The following is a 12,650-nucleotide window of genomic DNA, read 5'->3' on the forward strand; positions in this document are numbered from 1 at the left end:
GCTGTTCCTGTTGGGAGGCCTCCACGAGAAGCTCTACCGAAATTAGAAGGTTACGGGGAGCATGGAACCAGGACAAGAAGCCTGAGATGAATCACATATCTAAAGGCACCAGGCTCAGCTAGCCTCATGCATCCATTTCCTCAGTGGGATGCTCCCGATCTTGCCAATGAAGCCGTACACAGGCTGGCTACGGTTCCCTGCATCCTTCCCCATAACACAAACGTCCTTGCCAGTCCAACTGCAACACTCCAAGGGTTTGGCCACGGCTTCTCTCTCCCCTGGAAAGTGTTCGGACGGGCGCTGCCAATTTTTGTCTCTGTGGCTTTTTTTTTTCCTGTACTACTTTGGGTGACCGATTGTTTAGACGGTTTTAACGCGCAATCAGGTTACACGGAAATCTTGCTGTAGTACGGCTGTGCTATCACGTACGGTCACTTTATATATCCTTGTGCAGCACCACAGGCTCACCTGAAGATTCAGCTCCCGGAGGGAAATGTCACTGCCAAGTTCCTGGGGGGTGACTTGCTGTGGCACTCATACACATGCCAATGATGCTTTCTGTGTGTATAAACGTGTAATTATCTACATGTACACTCACATCCCTGCATTTGTACGCTTTTTATTATTTGTTAGAACTTAACCCTTTGGGTGACGGAGCCATCCCATATGCTTATATTTTTTCTTTAGTTTTTAACTGAACTGTAGAATAATGCAGTTTTGAACTAAAAGCGTTTGATTGAATTAAGATGGCAAATACCTGAAAATATTGCCAGCTCTGGAAAAAGTGTTCAAAATGTAAGGTACCACAGACCTCCTTTATCCCAGGGCCAACAACTTCTATGCACGACACATGCATTTCAAACAATGGAAATATTTATATCTAAGATATGTAAATTAAATGAGCAGCCTGACTTAAAAAAAAGTACTTGAAAGCCCTTTTAGAAATGTCTATCTGATTTGATCACCCTATAAATGCAGAGTGGAAAGCTTGAGTTATGTTCCCTTGAGAAGATCAATAATACTTAGTACAGAAAAGGCTTTCTATCCAATTGCTGAAGGAAGCGTTGGCTAGGGGTCAAAGGGGATTGCAGCCTTCCCCTTAGCCCTTGTCTTAAATAGACCCGTTGTCATCTCATGCTACTGTGATGTATTCATTACTGATGGACAACTTGCTTGTATGAAGCTGGTATGTTGGCTAAGAGGGTGGAATTACATTTTCCCACAATATTTTCTTCCCTCAAACGCTTTTATGCCATAAAAGGCTTTTAAAAACCATTTAGTCTGGGAAACTGAGATGATCTTCAGTATCATTTACCCCTTGATAACACCTAACAAATCTGTAGGGACCCCATTCCCCCGGAGAATTAACAACAGAACCTAGACATTACCATCTGCAGACAACAATACGAAGTTTGTTTGCTTTCAAAGCAGCTCAAGCCTAGGGCTACTTCATGAAGCAGTACTGATTCCTGAGCACCGAGCTGCTTCCCCATGCGGTGCCAGGCGGGAGGGAACAGGACAGTCCCTCTTGGGTGGCTGGACTCTGTCTGCAGCTCCCACACCAACAGGTAGTGACCAGTGTACTTAGGCATCAGGGAAGTGTGCGTTCATTTCACACCAGAGAATAGTTTCTTCCTAGCAGAGGTCACTGTAAAAAGTTCCCCTTTCTTAATAATACATGTATATGTTAAATGATTGAAATCTCATCCAGAGGTTTAAGAAGGAGGCACATGAAAGAAAACACCCATTATCATGGTTGTCTCCCTGGAGTTGAACTATTACAGAAGTTATGCTCTATCACTCAGCAACCAGACCGGGTTCCTTTCTAGTCTCTCTCCTATAAAAACAGAGCCTTCTTAACCCTACCTTTTACTGTCTCCATTCTTTGTAAGAAAAAAAAAAATCACCATGTCCTCCTTTCCTTCTAATTCCTCCATCCTTTATTACAGCCAAGTTTCTAGCTTTGGTATCCATCTTGCTATTCTGTTCACTTTGACCTGCCTTGTTTATTTAGTGGGTTCCAGGATTATATTACCTTTATTGGAATCAAACACGATTGAACACATATGTTGTACAGGGTGCTATTTCTCCAGCTTGAGTTAATAGAAAACAATGCGGAAAAATTCTTTACCAAGAAAATATAAATTTTGATAGTTAGAAGTTTATATAGCATTTATTTTGATCCCTTCATCCAGAAATCTGTTGATCCTTCAATCACTGGGAAGATGTTTCTGAAACAATGATGAAAATTTATAAAAAAGTGGCTAGAATATTATAGAAAGGGATGGAAACAATCTACTAAGAAACCACTAGGAAGTGAGTTAAATATTTAAACCTACTGCAAATATTTGTGTATTGCTATTTTATAATGTTTGAGAGGTAGATAATCTGGATTTTTTTTTTTTGAGGTTGTTCTTTTAATTTCTTCTACCATGACTTGGATTTTCCTCTTAATATATGCAGATTAATCTTTCTTTAAGTGGTGTACTTCCTTACCGAACCACAGTCCTGAACTTTAGTTCAGATAGATTAAAAAAAAGTCATAGTAGTTATTGGTTCATCTCTTACTACTGCTGATGTTATGGTTATATGTGCCTCTGAATTTGGGATGCTTGTTACAACATCTGCAACAGTCACTAACATGCTCACACCATTTCTTAGAGTCAGATACTTCTTTTGGATTCCCATCTCCTTTACTCCTATCAGCTCAGTTTGTTGCTGGGAGTCAGGAGGCAGGAAGGGAGAGGCACTGGGGAATAAGCCAAATCTCCATCACTAACACTCAGACTTCAAATACTTAGGACTTTTTGTACCTACTTGTTTTGTAGTGTTGCTGGTATCCACGAAGCACAGACCTTTAAGGAAAAGGGAAAAAAAAAAAAAAAAAAAAGGAGACCAGAGGCAATACTCCTACCTCTCCCATCACCGAACAACAGTCTCACCTGGTTGATAGAAGTCAGGCGACAGCTCCCTGGCCACAGCTCTTGCGATGTCACACTCCTGGCGGGCCGCCTGGGCAGCCTGGTCGGCGGCGTCAGCTTTCGCTCTTGCGTGTGCAGTCCTACACGGGGCACAAAGGGCGAGTCAGCAAGGGCGGCACCTTGTTAATTACCCACGGACAAGCATGCTGTCACTGCACTCATGGCCCCGCGCCTCCTCCGACTGCAAGTTTTAGGGTCATAGTGCCGTGAGCTATCCGTGAAGACAATATACAGGTGGATGGAACCACCTGTGTACTGCCTCAGTCCTCCTTTCAAGGGAAGTGGAAGGGTGAGCAAGCTCTGCGCAGCTTGATGCAAAGCCTGGTTTTCAAAACTTCCCGGATCAAAAATCTCCTGCTGACTTTGGTTGGCATCTTCCCGCATGGTTTGCGGGGAAGAGTTAAAGCTTGTGAATATAGTGTTCATGAATTTCATTCCCGTGGCAGAATCTATATAAGAATTTGATTAAGAAGGATCTGCCCAGGAGCATGCTGAATAAAATAACTCTGGAAAAAAAGTAGTAAAACTCTGATCTGTAGCCTTGATTTCCATGGTTAAATACTCCCTCTATGCGCAATTCAAGTGGCTGGCGTGACGTCACTGAATGTGTAGTTGGGAAGAGACGCGCACAATGGCTGTCGCCAGCCTGTGGAAGCAGAACGTGGGGTCTGCGCTTAGGAATGTGCTCAGGAGGTTCGAAGGAGTGCATCTAACTTTATTTTTTGTGTGAAACAAGGAGACAGAGGTGGGGAGGAGGAAACAGAGGTCTTTCAGTCTTCCACCTGCCCCTTGGCCCAACCTCATCCATGAAACCTCTTCTCTTTCCAGAAGACTGGGGTGAGGGAGCAGGCAGCCGGGTAGGGAATGGGGCTTCTTATGGCAAGACAAGAGAACTGATGTCCACCTGCCCAAGAAGAGAGGATTTAGAGGGTAAGACAGGGACTCTAGGTCGTCCACTTCCAAAGAAGACCTTGTGCAGTTTGTATTTAGATGATAATCATGGGCCTCTATTTCTTATGATTTGGTTAACTTTCAATTTCATCAGCACCAGGCAGGGCTATAGATAACTAGTAGTAAAAGCGTGATGAAAGTCTGAAAGAGGTGCTTACGCTTATTTCAGAAACAGCAGGAGAGGAAAAGTTGGGAAATAACGTTGTGCCCTAGCAGTTCTTAGGAGAGAAAACGCAGGTGGCAGCTGGAGGAGGCCCACAGACGGAATCCCTGAGACTAGCCGCAGGAAGGAAGCAGGGAAGATGGGGGTCTGACCTGAGACGGGGGTGGGGGCTAACTGGCAGGAGGTCCCATTCCCAAATTCTCCAACTACCTCGTCTCATTCTGTGTCACTCCTCCTGGAGGCTGGATGTACTAGAATGGAAGCTTTATGAAGATTCGGATTTTACATTTCTGGTGTTCTGCTACATTCCCAACATGTATGACACTGCCCGGCACCCAGGCATGGGTGAGTACTGAGGGCTCATTTTACGAATAAAGGAACGTCCTTAGGAACAGCTGGGTAGTTACTTAAAAATGAACAGATTGACAAAACTATAGAGCCGGTAAAAAGATCTGTGGTTGCCAAGGGTTCAGGGCAAAAGTGGGGGAGGGACAAACAGGTGGAGCACAGGAGAACCTCAGAGCAGCAAAACTACTCTGTACGACACTGTAATGGGGGCTCCGTGCCATTATGCGTGTGTCAAAACCCACGAGACAGTACCACACACAGAGGGAGCCCTAATGTCAACTATGCACTTTAGTTATACTAACATAGTAATATCGGCTGATCAATTGTACCAAAAGTACCCACTAGTGCAAGGTGTTCATAATAGGGGAAACAGTGTGGGTGTGGGGAGAGGAGGTGTGTATGGAAACAAACTCTGTACTTTCTGCTCAATTTTTCTGTAAATTTAAAACTACTCTAAAAAATAAAGCCATTAATTAAAAATGAATGGATCGACTTTCAATCACCAAAATTGTTATTTCTGAATCACAGAGGATGTTTCAGATTATAAGGCATCATGAAATGGAAACAAAATCAAGAGGGTAGAGCATACTCCTGAACAACGGGCTGTCGTAACCCCTCGTGGGAGCCATCGCTGATGATGGGGGACACTTTAGTCCCTGTGTCTGTTATGTTCTTTCACAGGTTCTCAGAATCCCAACTCTTTTCCCAGAATTATTTTCCATTTTATCTGCTATGCTTAGATAGAGCCTAATTATGTCTAGGCATCATAATTAATGAAGCCATGAGAGTACAGTTATGCTGCCTTATAATAAAATCTGCTAGTCCTTCAGTGATAAATTTATAAAACCAAGTACAGTTTATTCTGATAAAATCACAACATACCACCACATACTCAAATAAAATGATACCATTTATCTCCACCACTTTTTACAATATGCTAAACTGGAGAATAAACAAATATAGCTTCATCTTTCTGCAAATATATTTTGGAAGCACAGTGTCAGTAAAGCTGTAACCCCTTTACTCTTTTACTTGCTCTTTCCTGTAAGACCAAACAGGGAGGAGGGGACATTGCCATCTAGTGCCCCTCCCTGTGTCAATGTCCTGCACAGCTGGCAAGATGAGTCAAAACCACTTCCAACCCCGAAACGAGAGGTCTGCACGAGAGCTTCTGGTAGCCCTAGACCCAATGACGGGAAGTAGAAGAGAACAGGAACCCATCTGAGTTTGCTGTCACCACCAGCTTTGTGCGGCCAGGCCACTGATATATCTAGATTTTGCCCGGGGAAAAAATCTGGGCTTAACTCTGGCTCATGTTCATGAATTCATGTGTTTAAATCCCCGGCTCAGTTCCAGAGCAACACACGACCCTTTATTTAGCCAAGTGGTAAGACATGCCATTGTTCATGGGTTGGAGGGTGGGGGTGGGGGGTCAGGCTAGTCAGTCTGGGGAGGACAGCTGCAACAATGCAAAGTGGATACCCTGCTGCTGTGGCTGGTCACGTGGAAAACACACACACACACACACACACCCCCCAGAACGTGCACGCCCAAGAAGTCTCTCACGTATTCAACACACTGCCGATACCCACACGTGGTCAGACCCTCACGAATCTCCAAATACCATTATCACATACACTTTCTCCCATAAAATGCAGTAAAAAGTAAGTAAACAGCAACTTCTTTCTGTTAGGGAAGTGTGTGTGTGTGTGTGTGTGTGTGTGTGTGTATTCCCCCCCCCCCCCAATAAACCCAAGTTTTAGCTTGTAGAGAGTTACTACATATGCATGACGAGGCAGGGAGACCTGAGTGGCTGGCTAAGCTCACACGAGCAGCTGGGTGAGTCCCCCGGACACAAGTCCTGCGAAGGTCACGCCGGAACAGTAAATGTGGCATTTTTGCATGTAAGGCACTCCCTGTACACAAGAACTTAGTTTCAACCTATTTTTCTAATCAGGAATTTAATGATGAATATCTCAAATTATTCTTTAATAACTGAACTAGTTTTCATGAACTCTCAAGTCATCTTAGAACAGAATAGTCTGGCTTTCCTGATTTTTCTTAAACTTAGTAATGATTTTACCAAAAAAGTCTACCAGTGATACATTGAATATGCCTGGCATATACTCCTGCTAGGGTAACAGGCTGGCCCCTTAGCTGTCTGTCCCAACTTTTAACTTAAGTCTTCTTCTTTTTTTTTTTTTTTTTTTTTTTTAAGATTTTACTTATTTATTTGAGAGCGAGTGAGTGGGGGGGGGGCGGGGAACAGAGGGAGAGGGACAAGTAGACTCCCTGATGAGCATGGATCCCAGTGCAGGGCTCACTCTCACGACCTTGAGATCATGACCTAAGCCGAAATCAAGAGTCGGATGCTTAACCAACTGAGCCACCCAGGGCGCTCCTAACTTCAATCTTTTCTCATCTATACACTGACATAGCTGATGAAGATTTTAATTTAGAATGGACAACAAATCTGCTAAAGGTAAAACTGTATGCAATATTTACAAATTTTGCTATTTCTGCCTTTTTATGTTTTCTTCCCAATAATAAACTTAAAAAAAATGTGATTTTGATGTCTTTTTAACTTCGTTATATTAAATCAAATCAATTTACTGATATAACTTAAAATTTGACAGCAGAGCTGATGATCTATTTGGCTCAGGGGCTGCATACGTGATTTGCTTTGATGTCCAAATATTTAAAGAAGATTATTAGGAAAATTTAAAAATAAGCTCAACTGTGCATAAAAATCCAAATCTCAAGTGATGGCACCCCCATCTTCCAGTTCCTCATGCCTAAACCCTAGGAGTCATCCTTGATGTCCCCCTGTCACACACCACATCCACGGTCAGCAAATCCAGTTGGCATTACCTCCAAAACATATCCTTAATCCGGCCGGTTCTTATCACTGCTGTGCTTGCCCTGGTCACACTGCCACCATCTCTCTCCACGGTTCCTGCAAAGGCAGAACCGACCTCCCTGCTCCTATCGTCACTGCTGACCATTCTGTTTCCCTTCTGGTTCTCCTGAAAATGCCTGACAACAGCTAACATTCTTTTCCTGGGTTAAGGCATCATGATAAAAAAAGGCAAAAAAAAAAAATATACATATATATATACATATATATATATGACCTGTTAGTCTTCCTTTCGGACTGTGACCTTATTCATCTATGAGAGACCCAGATTTGTGAAAGCCAATTATCTTGTGCATGCAGTTGTGGCCCTTTTTAAGAAGAAATCAGTCTGTGAAGCAAGGTATACTCTTGACAGGAACAAGAGAGGGGTGGCTGCACAGATCTCGGCTAAAAAACAGAGGCATGATTTCTGAGTTCCTGCACCCGGAAGGAACTGTTCTTTCTATCTTGATTTGGCTCTCTGATAAGCCCAGCCCGGCAAGGCCCTGCATGTGCTCTTCCTGCGAAGGTACAGGCAGGTCCCTTAGATGTCAGTCTCAACTTCTAACTTCCAATCTTCTATCAGAGCTGATGGAATTTCAATCTGGAAAATGATTACATGTCACATGATTCTGTTAAATCTCTATTTTCAGAAAATTTGGTTGGGGAAGACTACTTGTTATGAGTCCAGTCTTTACCATTTTACTAGTTTCTTGAGTGTTAATTTTCTCCCTCAGTTGCTTTCTTGTTTTTTAAAAGACAGGACCTGGAAGAGTAACTTCAGGACAAAATTCTTAGGTCCTGGTTAAAGACAAGTTACATCATTAACAAAGAGTTGTCCTTTTCTCCACGCAGTTCATCTCTTCCTTTTCTGAAAGTGGTATCAAATTATTTAGATATAAGATCTAAACTAAGGGGCATTATATCCCCGTTGAAGTTCGGTAGTAGATCTTTCAAGGGCCCAAACTTTCACAGAGGTGTGATAATATAAGGGCTTTGAAAGCACTACTAGCCCGAGACTAGGCTGAGGCCAGTCTAGGCCACGGGTGATTCTTGTCTATGGGGTCAAACGTCAAACCACATTACGTTAGCTATCATAGAAATCCCTGCAGAATCACGTCACCCCCTTGGCTCTTTATCAAAGGGAGATGGGAGGAACCGAGATTCGTAGGAAGACTCTTTACATATCTTTTGTAAAAACGCCATCCCTTATGTGTGACATTGTTATGTTTATAAAGATCTTGGTGACACATTCCTCTTAAAGTTTAATGCCAGGAAAAGAATGGTGTCCGCTGGTAAATTTGTGTGCCTCCTTGTATGAGACAAGGAAAACTACACAATCTGTTCTCTTTTTGTTAAGGCCTCTAGGAATCTTGGAGTAAAATTATCCTCAATCTATGTGCACGGTTACCTTCTGTAATTATGTGGCTTTCACATTCTCCAACGTCAGGAATGCTATTATGTGTGCGAATCATAATGCCCTGCAAATCCTTTTTGGAAACTGGCAGGATATTGAAAAAAAAAAAAATCACCTGCTCAACAAGCTCTTGTTATACTAAGTTTTCTGAAGTCTAGCCCCTCACCAGGTGTTAAAGCTCAGGGACACAGGTCATAACTTAGGGACAAGCAGGACCTAGTTATTATTCAACTTCCTTCACAGCATTTTTTCTATATCCATTTTCAAGCTTGAAACATATGTCCTCATTCTTAGGTACTTTACAGATTTTATTCCATCACATTTGATAAGATTTAATAAGCTTAAAGACTATATTCTCTGGATAGCCAGGTCGAAGGCACATTTGTAATCCTCAGTTGGAAAAGGCCAAATAACTGGCTATCTTCTACTTTATTCCGAGTTAGATAAAATTTATCTCAAATTTACATTCCCGTGTAATTTATGCATTGAGAAAAATCTGATGTAAAAAAAAAAATTTAAGGCATGTTTTATTCTGAAATAATTTTTAGAAAAAGTCCTTTTTAATGAGGGTCATCCTATAGTTCAAAAACATTACCACTAAATAAGACTAAAACTTCTCTTTAAAGTATAATCACCTGCAACGCACTGAATGAGAGAAAATATTTGCCGATCAGTTATCTAATAATGGGTCAGTATCCAGAATATGCAAGAACTCCTTCAACTCAATGACCAAAAAATAAAGAAATTAACCCAATTAAAAAAGGGCAAAGGAAGATCTACATCCAGCCATTAAGCACATGAGAAGATGCTCGACATCACTAATGATAGCAGAAATGCACGTGAAAATCACAATGAGATGCTGCCTCACGCCCATCAGGTGGGCTACTATCAAAAAAAAAAAAAAAAAGGAAACAAGTGTTGGTGAGGATGTGAAGAAATGTGAAACCCTGCGCACGGATGGAAGGAGTGTAAAACGGCGCAGCTGCTATGGAAAACAGTATGGGTGTTCCTCAAAAAATTAAAAATAGAATTACCATATGATCCACCAATTCTACTTGTGGATATATAGCCAGAAGGAACGAAAGCAGGGTCTCAAAGACACCTGTACAGCCACGTTCACAGCAGCATTATTCACAATGGCCAAATGGTAGCAACCCAAGTGTTCATCCGTGAATGATGGATAAGCAGAAATACGGCATACACAGATAATATTACTCAACCTTCAGAAAGAAGGAAATTCTGACACATGCTATAAAACATGGATGGGCCTTGAGGGCACTGTGCTAAGTGAAGAGGGCCAGTCACAAAAGGACAAACACCCAATGATTTCACTCACATGAGGTCCGTCGAGAAGAGACAGAAAGTAGAAGGGTGGCTGCCCAGGGCCTAAAGCAAGGGGAACGAGGAGTTGTCATTTAACAGGTACAGGTTTTAGTCTTGCAAAATGAACAGGTTCTCAAAATTGGTTGCCCAACAATGTGACTGAACTAAACACTACCGAACTGCATACTTAAAAATGGTTAGCATGGTAGAGTTCATGTTATGTATATTTTACAATTAAAAATTAAAAAAAAAAAATCTTGCACCTGGTATCACCTGGTATACAAGTATTTATGGAGCATCCTATGTGTCCTGAGGAAGTGAGGAGAAAAGACCAAAGGTTAGCTTCTCAGATGAGAAGCTGCTGGGAGTAACCCACGATGTTTTAAGGGAAGGACTATCAGAACTTTGAAACATGAGGGCAGTCTCCATATCTGTTTTGCCAGCTCTTAACAAAAACCCTGGGACAGAGGATGTCTCAGTGGATACTTGTAGAATGGATAAATGGGTAAGAAGAGAAACAAGATAACCCCAAGAACCCTAACTTGGTATCCAGATGAATGGCTTACTACAGACAGGAACTGTGCAGGTGGTGGTAAGGGGAGACAGCTGGAAGGTGATGACAAGTTCAGTTTAAGACGAGCAGGATTTTACGTGACACAGGCGTTTCTAGTTGGAAATACAGGGCTGCGATGCAAAGTAAAGGTCAAGGTTATGAACAGGAAAGTGGGTATCGTGATCACAGAAGATGAGTTCGTGAAAGACGGATGAACCTATCAGGTAAGTGAGAAACAAAAAGCCAAGAGCTGAGGATGGAGACAAAAGTATCCTCGGGACTTGGAGAAAGAAATAAGGATTCCGAATTCTTGTTTGTGGATAAATCCCAAGCTCCTCTTAGGAGTTAAGTGGGGCCAGATGGGAATGTGTCTCTCCTCTGTGGCAGAGGCACTGATTGGCTGATTTGTGCGGTAGTCCCTGAAACAAGCTCCTCTGAGGGGCGGGGGAGCGGTCAATCCTGCCCTGTGCTGGAGAAAGGTGAGGGCAGAGGAGAGGCTGCTGAATTTGATAAGAACCTTTGAGAGGGCAGTACTAACAAGCAGCCCACTGCACAAGCCAGACTGAGGGGGGCTGGTGAGGAAATGGGCAGAGGAAGTGGAGGAAGCAGGTGTGGGCCACATGCTGGAGACTTCTGTCCCAGAAAGGAAGAAGGAAATGTGGACAGTAACCAGAAGGATTAGGTGGGCCAAGGGAAAAGACGTTTTACTCTTACCCTAAGAAAATGAGAGCTGATCTTATCAGCAGGTGGGGAGAAAGATGCTCAGACAACAGCGGAAAATGAAGAAGCCTTGAGAAGGTGGCAACTGTTAGAGATGGGCCCCAGAGGAGGCAAAAGAAGGGAAAGAGGAAAAAAACCCCATAAGAACAGTGATGGGTCGATCCAGTATTTTAAGGTTACTTGAAAGGTCCTCTGAAAGCTTAAGAGAGACCAAGAGTGCTGTGGGCTCTGGGACCAGACAGACCTGCGTTCAAACTCCAGTTCATCACATACTGAGTTCCTTTAGCCTCAATTTCCTTACCTATAAAATGGGGAGGACATTACCTTGTAGAGTTTTCTGGATCAGAACTGACTGATGTGAAGTACTTAATACTAACTTAGGGTATATAGTCAATAAATGGCCATTATTAGACTTCTGTTAAAATTTAGGGCTGGTGGGAAGAATCTGGGGGGTGAAGATTTGGAATCAGAACTGTACAAAAGTTCTAGGGAATAGAGACAAGGAACACTGGAATTACTGAACAGGGCCAGGAGGAAGGACTTCAGGTCTCCACGATGCCTCACTTCCTCTCGCAGGGCTCTCCTTTCTGGGAGAAGCACAGGCGGTAGAAGGCAGCCTTGATGCAGGGCAGAGACGTGAACGAGGAGGACGGGGATGCAATCCTAGGTAAAGAGAAAAGGCACAGAGCCCGTGGTGGACTTCGGACCAGAGGAAACAGCAACGGTTAAGTTAGGATCAGGTGAAAAATGTAAAGGTGATTTGGTAACTGTGAAGTCCTACCAACGCAGACTATCATTACAGTTGCAGGTGCTCTTTTAACTGATTGAAATAAGGCGTCTGTCTTTTCCTATGGCAAACTCGTAGAAACTGCCTTGTTCTGACTAAATCTTGTGTACTGCTAAAGGGTATATTTTTAGTTCAAATTATCAGCCAGGAGGCTCTTGGTAACAAAAAGGGCAAATTAGTTTAAAATGGATGCGTGTTCCATAAAACGAAACTAGACACAATCACAACTATATTTTCTATTTAGTGCGGTAACAGACACGTCTGGATGTGCCTGGTAAGAACTTTGCAACCCTCGGAACGGCGAAGACCTGGCTAATGACAAGAACTGGCAGGTCGGCACTGTTTTTATTTCTCCATCAGTGTTGTCATGGTTCTTGTCCTCTACCAGGGGTCCATTATGGGTACAAATTAAAGTATGACTTAGAAATTAGAGCAGCTGAAGACGATCTAATGGTCCAAACACACGACAGAAGTCGGTGGTGTTTGGCTGAGTGACAGACTGATGGAGTGA

The 12,650-nt window shown here is 42.8% G+C and overlaps 1 protein-coding gene across 1 annotated transcript in view; it reads right to left on the reverse strand.

Moving 5' to 3' along the window:
* The window catches only part of JPH1 (junctophilin 1), a 79,692-nt gene that overhangs the window by 20,525 nt on the left and 46,517 nt on the right, over positions 1–12,650 (reverse strand). Inside the window, exon 3 of the mRNA XM_040626061.1 lies at positions 2,943–3,061. Coding sequence (XP_040481995.1) covers positions 2,943–3,061 — 119 coding nt within the window. The remainder of the gene's footprint in view (positions 1–2,942; positions 3,062–12,650) is intronic.

The sequence above is a fragment of the Ursus maritimus genome, unplaced genomic scaffold (genome assembly GCF_017311325.1).
Source record: "Ursus maritimus isolate PB19 unplaced genomic scaffold, ASM1731132v1 scaffold_9, whole genome shotgun sequence".
NCBI lineage: Eukaryota > Metazoa > Chordata > Mammalia > Carnivora > Ursidae > Ursus > Ursus maritimus.